At 42.7% G+C, this 14,559-nt stretch overlaps 1 protein-coding gene across 2 annotated transcripts in view; it reads left to right on the plus strand.

Moving 5' to 3' along the window:
- LOC134208733 (uncharacterized) overlaps positions 1-14,559 on the plus strand; it is a 351,319-nt gene that overhangs the window by 321,028 nt on the left and 15,732 nt on the right. For both annotated transcript variants that reach the window (XM_062684589.1, XM_062684590.1), the window contains exons 2-4: positions 12,702-14,028; positions 14,089-14,283; positions 14,368-14,533. In XM_062684589.1, coding sequence (XP_062540573.1) covers positions 12,702-14,028; positions 14,089-14,283; positions 14,368-14,533 — 1,688 coding nt within the window. The remainder of the gene's footprint in view (positions 1-12,701; positions 14,029-14,088; positions 14,284-14,367; positions 14,534-14,559) is intronic.

Raw genomic sequence — 14,559 nt, forward strand, 5'->3', positions numbered from 1 at the left:
TTGCATATTATTCGGCAACTCGGCCGTACGAAAACCATTTTTTTGTTAAATATCTTGGCTGTGCATATGCACAGCATATGTTTCGAAATGGACAAATTGATATGAAATTTGCGAAAAAGAATCCACGTGTCTTGGAGGCACTCGAACCCTCAACCTCCTACTCTCTAGATAGGCGTGATAATCCTCCTGTTTAATAAACAATGTGCACTCGTTTGCTGTGATATACCATCAGCAAATCCGAGTATTGGGCAACCTCACATCCGAAAGATATTCAATTTGCAAAAAGAGAGCTAACTGCGGTGGAGGTTGGTACTGGATTCTGATGGCTTTTCCAAACGTGACCTTTAAGTGGTCTTGTTGTGTATATCACAGCCATCTAGAGAGTAGGAGGTTGAGGGTTCGAGTCCCTCCAAGACACGTGGATTCTTTTTCGCAAATTTCATATCAATTTGTCCATTTCGAAACATATGCTGTGCATATGCACAGCCAAGATATTTAACAAAAAAATGTCTAGTATGACTTAAAAGTGATATTATCCAATATTGTAGATATGATTCAATCAAATGAAGTCTGCGTCTGGAATGAGGCGAAGAAATATGATATCCATATACTGAAAATTGTTTAATATGTTAAATAATCCCTTTTATGAAAATGGGTTATGTATACCGAAAACCCTTTCATTATTAAATAATGGAAAATCCCCGTTATGCAAAAGTACCTCCTTTATATAATTCTTTTTCTATTCCTATGCCATCAATAATAATAGGAATTTCCAGTTTTACTATTTCTGGGGAATGGTACATTCTGTTAAATGGTCTATTCTGGGGAATGGCTTTCTGGCAAAAATCATTCTGGCAAATGTCATACAATCCATTACCATTACCACCTGTTCCCCTAGAAAGGTTAAGCAAGCTGTGCAAGAGTTTTTGACACATTAGATGAACGGATAACAATCGCACTATTTTAGCATTCATATTAAATATCAAATTTTTATAAGCATAGTGACACGATTAACCAAAACTGTTTGGGACAATATTAGAAGCAGTTGTGGTTAAATTCCAGCGTACGATTTTCATTTGAAGCAGCAAATAATGATTGCAAACTTTACGGCTTTTACAAACCATTTATAGTAAATAATGCACCAATCTGTCATACTCTAGTCTACACATGCACTGCCCTTCTTGTCCCATGTTAGTTTTTTGTGGATGTTGTCTTTTTGCTAAAACAACATGAAGTACATTTGTCCCACATTTGGCACGGCAAATGCTGGGTAAAGCGTACCATTGGTACTTCGCGTACCTGAAGGAATAAAATAGACCCCATCTCGCGGTCCTTAGCCTCTTACCCAGCAACTCCTATCCCTACCTCCCCGCTGTGCTGGCCGGGATACGAGCAACCTTAGGGAAGATCGGGTAACCAACCCCGGTGGGAACTATGGTCGTATGTTAACACGGAATGGGGGTTTGCTCCTCTCCGAGGTGCAAATCTTTTTGAGCGTCTGTTCTCCATATGTTAGGAGCAAATCACAACAGCGTCTATTCTCCATGTCAGGGGCGGCTGATCATCATCCGAGTGTCAGCAAGGGACTGTAAAGTAAAACTGTGCACCATTGTCCACCGGAAATAAGGAGGAATGGTCATCCGGAAATTTATGGGGTTTGGTTTCAGGCCCTGCAAGCCAGCCTATAAAAAATCATAAGCAACGAACAATCAACAAGAGAGTACGGACCGGAACCATAGGCGAAGACCACTGCGACGAAAAGGGACTAGCGATTGGAAACTCGGTTCGTGGAACTGCAAATCTCTCAACTTCATCAGGAGCACACGCATACTCGCCGATGTGCTCAAGGACCGTGGATTCGGCATCGTAGCGCTGCAGGAGGTTTGTTGGAAGGGATCAATGGTGCGAACGTTTACTGCCCATGATCACATAGTTGACGTATAAGCCAAAATGACCAAAACACACTTTTTTGCGGATATGAATTCTTCGTACGGTTATACATATGCTCAATGAAAAAATATTCATGTTTTGTTCGGAAACATTCGAGCTATGGCGATAATTGTTTTTGGAAAAATGGTCATTTGATCGCATAAGTTGACGTACCTCCATTACCTACTGCAATATGGAGCAAAAACCTGTCTAACATTTTTTCGGCATTCACAATCCACTAATTAAGCACAACATAGGTTTTCGTTTTACTTTGTCGTATTTCAAGACTACTTTATTATATGGGCGTAACTGATTTTGTAATCAAAAATTAAAATGCAAGTTCCTGCTAAAGAAGCATTTCTTGTGAAATTCACGGTATAATCCGACAAAATAAGCTTTCATCCATCGAGGTGTAGCTCTGGAGATAAACGTTTACATTCTTTTGAATCAATAAAATAATGTTTGTTTGCTAAATATTGTCGCCAAAAGTTTTGATTTAAGACAATCACGATCATTCAAAAGGAAGTATAATATAAAAGAAGAATGAAAATCCATTAATTATGTAACGCAATGATTAGCCATTTTTTTAGAAGCATATCAAAATTGTGTACGGGAAATCACACTAATCTAAATCCCCATTCCTCCTCTAAAGTGTACTGCCGTGAATCGGATATCTGTCCCATCTTTGTTGGTTTCCTATGCATATGAGACAAATATGCGATTCACGGCAGTGTAGTAATTTATGAGAATTTTCTAAAAGTGCATATCAGAACCAAAATCTAGCTTCATTTTTTGCGTGACAGGAGAGGTCTGCCACTGAGGACTTAACACATAAGAATTAGTGCGTGTTGAATGGCTTTTACCTATTTGTACCTGAGCTTTATAATATTGGTATGTATATTTCGAGCACATTTACCGGGAAGGATCCTAATATATTCCACGGCTGTTATTTTAGTTTTTACAATTGTAATGCAATTCTTATTCCCAGATTAATCCACCTAGCGGTGATGATGCCTTTCTCGTGCGGTAAAAAAATAGTATTTCGGGCATTACTTCTAAGCCCATCGTCCGATCGGGCCAATTTTAAATAGGAAATAATTAGACAAGATTCTGCGTCTAATGCAACCTGTTGCGAGGAAATCGGTTCAGGGTAAATGTATTAAAAGTGAGCTAGATTTTTTTACGCGCTTTTTTATGAGAAAAAGTATTTTGGCCATAACTACCAAGCCCATTGTCCGATCCGTCCAATTTTCAATAGGAAACAATGGAGCAAGATACAGCGTCGAACGCAGCCTGCTGTGAGGAAATCCGTTTAGGTAAGTGCATTAAAAGTGAGCTAGACTTTTTACGCGCTTTTTATGAGGAAAAGTATTTTGGCCATAACTTCTAAGCCCATAGTCCGAATCGGCCAATTTTCAATAGGAAACAATGGGGCAGTATACTGCGTCGAATGCAACCTGTTGCGAGTAATTGGTTGAGGTAAGTGCAAAAAAGTGAGCTAAACTTTTTGCTCTTTTGGTGCGCACATACACACACATACACACACACACGCACACACACAGACATCACCTCAATTCGTCGAGCTGAGTCGATTGGTTTATAACACTATGGGTCTCCGAGCCTTCTATAAAAAGCTTGTTTTTGGAGTGAACATATAGCCTTTACGTATACTTAGTATACGAGAAAGGCAAAAAAATAATGAAAACTAATCATCGTGTAAAATATACAGACGCGGAAAATTACACCATTCTGAGCATACATAAATCTTTTCCATCAATTTCCCCCTAAATGTATGCAATTTGTATAGCATTGTACCACTTAATCGAATAAATAGTGACATAATGCAATACAACTGTATGCAATGCATACATTCAAGCGAAAATATCGTTTAAAATTACGCTCTTTTTGGCATTCACTTTATGTGCATTACTTTCGTGTAAATTTAAACAAAGGGTGCTTGGTGGCCTTGTGTCACTGCTTCTGCCTCATAAGCAGGAGATTAAGGGTTTGATCCCTGGCTCTTTCCAATTTCCTATTAGATAATTTCGTTAATCATATAACTCAATCTCTTTGCAAATCAAATTCTCATTGCTAGCAAGTATGATTCTAAATATAGAATTGTTATAAAAAGCTGCCTGTTACTTAGTAGCAGTAAATAAAATGTAAAAAATAGATTGGTATTCATTTGTACCCGCATACGAATGCTATATACGGTCGCTATGCTCGTGCAGGCCTCATACAAGTAAGAATGTGTGAGGTTAATGTGCGGGTAGCGATGGTGTGGTGAACGTGTGCGTGGTATTAGAATCAATAGCATTCAAATTCTAAATGTAAAAAAAAATCCCATTAGAATTCACTTTAATACATTCTCATTACTCTAGTACTTCTAATTCTCATTCATATATTCCTATCCCATAGATCGCATCACTTACCAAAGTGAATCCAGATAATATATCCCTTCGTACTAACACAATATCCTATCCTAAGACTATCGTGGAGATGCAGAGGTATACTCGGTCTCTAGTAGCAACGAGAGTTGAACTAATAATCCTTCCTTCCCTTGATGACCGTAAGGACGTGGCCGGCGCCGTAATTGACTTAGTAAAATGCATTGAATTTCCGAAATTTGCACATTGAGAATGATAGCTAAAACCCAAGCTCCATTCAATTGGTTCCCTGTGCAATTTCGCAAGTTCTAGTCAATCACGGAGTAGCAACTACGAATTGTACGTTCATCCTGCTCATGCTCAAGCTCATTACTTTCGTGTAAATTTAAACAACTTTTTCTATCTGTGTAAATATTAAGATGTGTTATGGATAAAAACAAACTCATAGCTCGAGTTATTAATCACTTCTTCCAAATACCATTAACTAAAAACCTTATGATATTTCAAGGCAAATTTGGATATTGTCGTCTGATATTTTGTGCTTTCATATCCTACATATGAATCAGGCCCATATATCATTTTGCAATCTAATCACGATTGGTTTACTTCTAACCAAGATGAATACACAGCTAGGTGTTGCAATGTGCTTAGTTTGTGGAAGAGAAGAAGGCGGGGGTGAAAAATTCATTTTCAGTGCAAAACGACAACAAACCGGCTGGCTCTCCCATACTAAAATCCAAGATGGCTGAATCGTGAATTTGGCAGATTGGAACACCTAGTGGTGTATTCATCTTGCTTCTAACCCTCGTCTACTCGGGTATTTTAAATTAGGGATTGGAACCATTTTTGCTTAAAATTTGGTTGGAACGAGGGCTTTGGCCAATACATGAAAACGGTAACTGCTTGCACGCTTGTTACAGAACCATTCTAATGCTGTAATAGTGCAAAAATCCTCGTTCGGTACTGATTAAATTTTTTGCAACCCGAACTCTTCCACACATAATTTTATCTTTACCACATAATTTTAATTTTCACGGAAAGAGCTATCCGAAAAACTTTTACCGGAAACCTGAACTTTTCAAAAGATTTCCCTTCTTAAATCAATAAATCGTTGGAACTAACTACAATTATTCTTTAGCGCTATGTAACCACACGTAGTAGCCTGGTTTTTACGCCATGCTATGGGAACAAACATTTCACAAAACGTTTGTTTGATCACATAAACTGTCGTATGCATATTTTGACCACTTCAATCAAAGGAATAATTATTAATTCCCCGCGGCCCTAAAATAACTACCAATATTGTCCATTTAGACAGATTAGTTCATGTATTTTGTTGATTGATATGATGATTCGGGTAAAATTAATAAAAATGCGTTTTCCCAACATCGATGGTGCTGGTTGTTACGTCAACTATGAAATCATGGGCAGTTTAGAGGTAATCATACCATCTACCAGAGCTGCGGCAGCACACACGAGCTGGGAACAGCTTTCATAGTGACGGGCGACATGCAAAGGCGCGTGATCGGGTGGTGGCCGATCAACGAGAGAATGTGCAGGTTGAGGATCAAAGGCCGGTTCTTCAACTTCAGCATAATCAACGTCCATAGCCCACACTCCGGAAGCACTGATGATGATAAGGGTTTAGGGTCATTTGGCCGAATGCCGTTTGGCCGAATGTCGTTTGGCCGAATGCCATTTGGCCGAAAGGGTCATTTGGCCGAACGCCATTTGGCCGAATGCCGTTTGGCCGAATAGTTGAAATAGGCTTCCTTATGAAGTGAGAAGTTAGCAGTGAGAAGGAAGAAGGAAGAAGGAAGAAGAAAGAAGGAAGAAGGAAGAAGAAAGAAGGAAGAAGAAAGAAGGAAGAAGAAAGAAGGAAGAAGGAAGAAGAAAGAAGGAAGAAGGAAGAAGAATGAAGGAAGAAGGAAGAAGAAAGAAAGAAGAAAGAAGGAGATAAAAGGAAGAACGAAGAAGGAAAAAGAAAGAAAGAAGAAGGAAGAAAAAAGAAGAAAGAAAGAAAAAGGGAGAAGCAAGAAGGTAAAGGAAGAAGGAAGAAGGAAGAAGGAAGAAGAAAGAAGAAAGAAGAAAGAAGGAAGAAGGAAGAAGGAAGAAAGAAGAAGGAAGAAGGAAGAAGGCAGAAGGAAGAGAAAATAAAAAAATAAGAAAGAAGAGAGAAGGAAGGAGGAATAAGGAACAAGGAAGAAGGAAAAAGGAAGAAGGAAGAAGGAATAAGAAGGAAGAAGGAAGAAGAAATAAGAAAGAAGGAAGAAGGAAAAATAAAGAAGGAAGAAAGAATAATAAAGAAGGAAGCAGGAAGAAGGAAAAAGGGAGAAGCAAAAAGGTAAAGGAAGAAGGAAGAAGGAAGAAGGAAGGAAGAAGGAAGAATGAAGAAGGAAGAAGAAATAAGGAAGAAGGAAAAAGGAAGAAGGAAGAAGGAAGAAAGGAAGAAGGAAGAAGGAAGAAGGAAGAAGGAAGAAGGAAGAAGGAAGAAGGAAGAAGGAAGAAGGAAGAAGGAAGAAGGAAGAAGGAAGAAGGAAGAAGGAAGAAGGAAGAAGGAAGAAGGAAGGAGGAAGAAGGAAGAAGGAAGAAGGAAGAAGGAAGGAGGAAGAAGGAAGAAGGAAGAAGGAAGAAGTAAGAAGAAAAAAGGAAGAAGGAAGAAGGAAGATGAAATAAGAAAGAAGGGAGATGGAAGGAGGAATAAGGAATAGGGAACAAGGGAGAAGGAAGAAAGAAAAAGGAAGAAGAAATAAGAAAGAAGAAAGAAGGAAGACGAAAGAAGGAAGAAGGAAGAAAAAAGAATAAAGAAGAAAGAAGGAAGAAGAAAAAAGGAAGAAGGAAGAAGAAAGAAGAATTAATAAAGAAGGAAGAAGAAAGAAGGAAGAAGGAAGAAGGAAGAAAAAAGAAGGAAGAAGGAGGAAGGAAGAAGGAAGAAAGAAGAAAGAAGAAAGAAGAAAGAAGAAAGAAGAAGGAAGAAAGAAGAAAGAAGGAATAAGAAAGAAGAAGGAAGGAAGAAGAAAGAAGAAATTAAAAAGAAGGAAGAAGGAAGAAGGAAGAGAAAAGAAGGAAGAAGGAAGAAGGAAGAAGGAAGAAGGAAGAAGGAAGAAGGTAGAAGGTAGAAGGAAGAAGGAAGAAGGAAGAAGGAAGAAGAAAGAAGGAAGAAGGAAGAAGGAAGAGAAAAGAAGGAAGAAGGAGGAAGGAAGAAGGAAGAAAGAAGAAAGAAGAAAGAAGAAAGAAGAAGGAAGAAAGAAGAAAGAAGGAATAAGAAAGAAGGAGGAAGGAAGAAGAAAGAAGAATTTATAAAGAAGGAAGAAGGAAGAAGGAAGAGAAAAGAAGGAAGAAGGAAGAAGGAAGAAGGAAGAAGGTAGAAGGTAGAAGGAAGAAGGAAGAAGGAAGAAGGAAGAAGGAAGAAGGAAGAAGGAAGAAGGAAGAAGGAAAAAGGAAGAAGAAAGAAGAAAGAAGGAAGAAGGAAAAAGGAAGAAGGATTAAGGAAGAAGGAAGATTGAAAAAGGAAGATGGATGAAGGAAGAAGGAAGATGGAAGAAGGGATAAGGAACAACAAAGAAGAAAGAAGGAAGAAAGAAGTTAGAGAATAGAAAAAATAAGAGAGAAGAAGGATTGATGAAGGAAGAAGGAATAGGGAGGAAAGGTGAAGAAAGAAAGAAGAAGGAAGAAGGAAGAAGTACCACTCGTAAACAGAGGTCAATTTTTTTAAACTATTCGGCCAAACGGCATTCGGCCAAACGACCCGTTCGGCCAAACGGCATTCGGCCAAATGGCGTTCGGCCAAACGGCATTCGGCCAAATGGCATTCGGCCAAACGGCCTGACACCATGATAAGGACGAATTCTACGCGCAGCTGGAACGTGAGTACGACAGCTGCCCAAGCCACGACGTCAAAATCATCATAGGAGATTTGAACGCTCAGGTTGGCCAAGAGGAGGAGTTTAGACCGACTATTGGAAAGTTCAGCGCTCACCGGCTGACGAACGAAAACGGCCTACGACTAATTGATTTCGCCGCCTCCAAGAATATGGCCATTCGCAGCACCTACTTCCAACACAGCCTCCCGTATCGGTACACCTGGAGATCACCACTGCAGACAGAATCACAAATCGACCACGTTCTGATTGATGGACGGCACTTCTCCGACATTATCGACGTCAGGACATATCGTGGCGCTAACATCGACTCTGACCACTATCTGGTGATGGTTAAACTGCGCCCAAAACTATCCGTCATCAACAATGTTCGGTACCGACGACCGCCGCGGTACGACCTAGAGCGACTGAAGCAACCTGATGTCGCCACTGCATACGCGCAGCATCTCGAGGCAGCGTTGCCGGAAGAGAGTGAGCTCGATGGGGCCCCTCTTGAGGACTGCTGGAATACAGTCAAAGCAGCCATTAACGACGCAGCGGAGAACAACGTCGGGTATATGGGTCGAAGTCGACGGAACGATTGGTTCGACGAAGAGTGCAGACAGATTCTGGAGGAGAAGGACGCAGCGCGGGCGGTCGCGCTGCAGCAAGGTACCCGGCAGAACGTGGAACGTTATAGACGGAAGCGGAGACAGCAGACCCGCCTTTTCCAGGAGAAGAAACGCCGCCTGGAAGAAGCGGAGTGCGAGGAGATGGAACAGCTGTGCCGTTCTCAAGATACACGCAAGTTCTATCAGAAGCTCAACGCATCCCGCAAAGGCTTCGTGCCGCGAGCCGAAATGTGCCGGGATAAGGATGGGAGCATCTTGACGGACGAACGTGTGGTGATCGAAAGGTGGAAGCAGCACTACGAGGAACATCTGAATGGCGCTGAGAGTACAGGCAATGAAAGTCAAGGCAGCGGAGGAGATGACTACGTCAGTTCAGCGGACGATGGAAGCCAACCAGCCCCACCTTGAGGGAAGTTAAGGATGCCATTCAACAGCTAAAGACCAATAAAGCAGCTGGTAAGGATGGTATCGGAGCTGAGCTCATCAAGATGGGCCCGGAAAAGCTGGCCACTTGCCTGCACAAACTGATAGTCAGAATCTGGGAAAACGAACAGCTACCGGAGGAGTGGAAGGAAGGGGTTATATGCCCCATCTACAAGAAAGGTGACAAACTGGAGTGTGAGAACTTTCGAGCGATCACCATCCTTAATGCCGCCTACAAAGTGATATCCCAGATCATCTTCCGTCGTCTGTCACCATTAGTGAACGAGTTCGTGGGAAGTTATCAAGCCGGCTTCGTTGACGGCCGCTCGACAACGGACCAGATCTTTACTGTACGGCAAATCCTTCAAAAATGCCGTGAATACCAGGTCCCAACGCACCATCTGTTCGTTGATTTCAAGGCGGCATACGACAGTATAGACCGCGTAGAGCTATGGAAAATTATGGACGAGAACAGCTTCCCTGGAAAGCTTACCAGACTGATCAAAGCAACGGTGGATGGTGTGCAAAACTGTGTGAAGATCTCGGGTGAATACTCCAGTTCGTTCGAATCGCGCCGGGGACTAAGACAAGGTGATGGACTTTCGTGCCTGTTGTTCAACATTGCGCTAGAAGGTGTCATGCGGAGAGCCGGGTGTAACAGCCGGGGTACGATTTTCAACGGATGACATGGACATTGTCGGCCGAACATTTGCAAAGGTGGCAGAACTGTACACCCGCCTGAAACGTGAAGCAACAAAAGTTGGACTGGTGGTGAATGCGTCAAAGACAAAGTACATGCTTGTGGGTGGAACCGAGCGCGACAGGGTCCGCCTGGGAAGCAGTGTTACGATAGACGGGGATACCTTCGAGGTGGTCGAGGAATTTGTCTACCTCGGATCCTTGCTAACGGCTGACAACAACGTTAGTCGTGAAATACGAAGGCGCATCATCTGTGGAAGTCGGGCCTACTACGGGCTCCAGAAGAAACTGCGGTCGAAAAAGATTCGCCACCGCACCAAATGTGTCATGTACAAGACGTTAGTAAGACCGGTAGTCCTCTACGGACATGAAACATGGACAATGCTCGAGGAGGACTTGCAAGCACTCGGAGTTTTCGAGAGACGGGTGCTTAGGACCATCTTTGGCGGTGTACAAGAAGGCGGTGTGTGGCGGCGAAGAATGAACCATGAGCTCGCCCAACTCTACGGCGAACCCAGTATCCAGAAGGTAGCTAAAGCCGGAAGGGTACGATGGGCAGGGCATGTTGCAAGAATACCGGACAGCAACCCTGCAAAGATGGTGTTCGCTTCCGATCCGGCAGGTACGAGACGACGTGGAGCGCAGCGAGCGAGATGGGCAGACCAGGTGCAGAACGACTTGGCGAGCGTGGGGCGTATTCGAGGATGGAGAGATGCGGCCTCGAACCGTGTATTGTGGCGTCAAATTGTTGATTCAGTGTTATCTGTATAGATGTAGACTAAATAAATGAAATGAAATGAACATTTGTCCCATTGCATAATTGTCTCGCGATAATCAAATTCATTATTGAGGCAGATTCTGTTATTGTATGGTGCAACGCTCATTGAAATAGTATTTTCTGTTTAGATCTTCCAAACTTATAACTTATAAACCAAACTATAGTCTATTGCAGTGGCTAATGGGGGCGATCTGAGAAAATGTCATTTTCACTTCAACCACGTGGACAGATAACTTCCATAGATGAAGCATATGGAGAGACATATGTCAATCGCAGTAGTCATTTACGATATCATGCACTGAGTGGGACTGCCTGGTATGCGTAGAAACAACCAAACAAGAGCTGTAGGGGAAGTGCACCGATTTTGGCCAACTTAGTGCCTAATTTGGCCAACCCTGAAATATACTTTTTTTTTTTTCAAATTAATCGATCAGTTGAAAGCAGCGTTGAATCGTGTGGGATATACCTCTTGTTGAAATTAATAAAACCCTCTCGGATTGCTTAATTTTTGGAGTTATTCGCAAAATTGGCCAAATTAGGAACATGGCCAAAACCGGTACAGTTCCCCTATCTCTCGGCATAACTGTCCCGCTGTCCATGATCATAGTCGCAAATTCTATTTGTGCAAATTCTAACGATTTCAATGAAATTTTGTTTGATGAGTGGCCCTGTGGAAATTAGGATTTAATTTCAATAATTGTTTTTTTTTTGCATTTGGTACAATCATGCGTAGAACGACAGTACACAGCCAGAGGTGGCATTGCGCATCTCGACTCAAAAAGCTGTCGAAAAGGGATGCGCAATGAGGCCCCAGTACGTGAAAGAGTCCTGTAAAGTGATAGATTTGAATACGTAATTATCACTAAACACTCTAATATGTTCCGTCCTTGCACCAATAGTTGCGTTAGTGCTCTTATAGTTGTGAGTCCGATAGAAAAACAATGGAATTCACAATTATAGGAACACAAATCAAAAAATACCGCAACTATTGGAACACTGTACTAATAATTGGTGGCTTAAATTTAGAGCACAATAATGAATATTGTTGCGATGGTTTCCCGCCTGCAAGAAAAGTAAGTTCAATAGCTTTTGGATACACCCACAAGGTAAGCGGAACAAAATGTGTATCAGTTTTGAGAGCTCAAACAGTGAGAGAAAGTGCTTAATTCCTCCACCTCCACTATTAGGCAATTTACCCTATTCTACTTTTCAAATGGTTCATGAAATGTCGATTTCATCGTTTTTTTACGTGAGAGGATTGTGTAATTAAATTCTCACTTTAACACTTCATATAAGACATTGAAAAAATCTCATCCCTAGTAACATTTTGGTTTTATGCTGCTTTTATAACACTCTTGAAAAGTAAAATATGGTCTTCAAGAGCGTTATAAAAGTTAAAAGGTTACTTGGGATGTGAAATTTTATTCTGCTAATAAATTCATAACTCACAATTTTCTTGACGAATAATAATTTTACATTTGCTGTACTGTTTATAATTTACCCATAAAAGTTGCAATTCCTGCAAGTACCCCAAACTGCAGCCCACGAGCAACCGAAAAAAAATTAACGTTCCACAGTAACCTGCCCTTCGCGCGGACCCTAACCACCTCATCACGCTTTATACGTTCCGCTCACGACTTCCTCTTTGCGCCAGACAACACCGTCTCGTCCGGGTCGCTTATTAACACGTTTCGTGAAAGTTAATAAGAACAGTTCGGGAGGGGCAGAATTTATGGCACTTCCATGGGCGGCCGACTAAACCGAAATCGAATTCATGCGATTGTACTTGCGAACGTACGCCTGTTCGTCCGTCTGTAGGAAGTTACTTCCTTTTACGGATGGTTTCGATTTACAAACGACCTACGATAAAGCCCTTTCCAGGACCCCGGAGGCGGGCCCTTATGTAGACATTATTTATGAGATCATTCCCACCCGAAAATGTTCCTGTATCATGACTAATTTAGTTCTCGTTTATGTTTCGTTTAATTTGCAGGTAGCAGTACCAGTTTAGCTCCATCCCTGCTGGGCTATTACGATTCGTTGGCCACCAAAGTAAACGAGGATCCCAGCGCCAACGGAAACACCGAATGTTCAATTTCGAGCACCGCCACCACCACAAGCATTAAATCTGCAAGTTCGTCATTATCAATCGATCAACAGAGCATAACAACTGAACGAACATTTCAGTCCAGCACTTCGCTCAAACTCAAATCCATTAGTCTTTGCAACGGAGCCAGTCTTCGACCTACACGAGCAGCACCACAGCTCCCGAAATCGGGAGACAAATTTCGCCATTTATCTACTAACGTAGCGCGGATATTGTCCAACACAGAAACGTCCGTAGACACCGAGCCTAATCGACCTCGACCACCTCCTGCACCCTTCAATCGCAATCACATTCAATCGTCATCGTTCAACACCGGACGAACTACAACCACCTCCACACCGAAGTTCACCTTCAAAAACCTTCCCCTCTCCAAAAACATCACCAAGCTGAGCCATCTTCGCTGTGAATCGGAGCCAGAACCCATTACCGTACTACGGGTGTCCGATGCCACCAATGGAAACTGTGATACTTCCCTGGAGGAAGACATCCCCAAGCTAAGTTTCATCCAGCAGCGAATAAGGTCGCTAACTTCGGCTCTTTTCGACAACGACGACGAAGACGTCAACGCTGAGCTCAATCCAAGCCAATTCGAGCAACAACCGACAAAGATCACACAGGAGGACGTCGACCCCGAACCAGTTCTCCGGCATCCAGAAAAATCTATGGATGCTAGTATTCAGGATCAGCAGGATGCATTCATCGAGAACTGCGACGATTCCGAGAACCGATCCACCATCGTCGAAACCAGCAATCCCTATTTGAATCTAACCGTAGTTGAGCCGCTGGAAGATGCGCCAAATCTGAGCAGCAACTCTTTCCGGCAGAACCTTCAGATTTCGCCTAAACTCCCGCGATCCACTTCGGCCTCGACGCCCAGTTTGAACACCAGTTCGGCTTCGCTTTCGTCGAGCAAAACATCGCTCACGCAGCCAAACGCACCGGGAACGCCCGTTCTCAGCACCCGCCCCCTGTCGGCGTCGTCCATATCTTCGTACTCTTCGAGCAGCAGTTCCGGCTCCGAGCACTTGCTACTAGTCAACGGGAAATGCTGCGGAGCCCCGTCCTATCAGGCCAGTGTGGAAAGTTTAGCCGATCAGAGTGAATGCGAGCAGAACGCATCCGGCAGTGGACTAACCATGTGCGAACGAGCCGTCATGGAGATCATCGATTCGGAGCGAAGCTACGTCGAGGATCTGGGGCAGATCATCAAAGGGTGAAATCTTTAGAACATGATTTTGTAATTAGCACTTTAAAATTTATTTTCGATTTTCAGTTACTTGCAAGATTGGAAGGAACGAGCCTGTCTCAAAGTGGATGAGCTTGAGATCCTCTTCAGTAACATACAGGAGATTTGGGATTTCAATAGCAGGCTGCTGAGCCGTTTGAACGAAACCAAAGGCGATCCAACGAAAATCTCCGGTTGCTTCATTGATCTGCATGAAAATTTCGATTGCTACACCACATACTGGTAGGTTGCACAAATGGCAATCACTCACACTCAATTAGCACTTTCTTGATCTTCAATTCTAACGCAATCGTTAACATTCCACAGTACCCGTTACCCGGAGGCGATCGCACTGCTCACAAGCCTCCTGCAGGCCACCCACACGAACGCCTTGCTCATCCACACGCAGAAGATGCTCAATCACAACCTCCCACTGGGCTCCTACCTCCTGAAGCCGGTCCAACGGATACTCAAGTATCATCTGCTGCTGGATGTAAGTACTGCAATTGTCATAGCCGC

Source organism: Armigeres subalbatus, chromosome 2 (assembly GCF_024139115.2).
Source record: "Armigeres subalbatus isolate Guangzhou_Male chromosome 2, GZ_Asu_2, whole genome shotgun sequence".
In the NCBI taxonomy this organism is placed as follows: Eukaryota; Metazoa; Arthropoda; class Insecta; order Diptera; family Culicidae; genus Armigeres; species Armigeres subalbatus.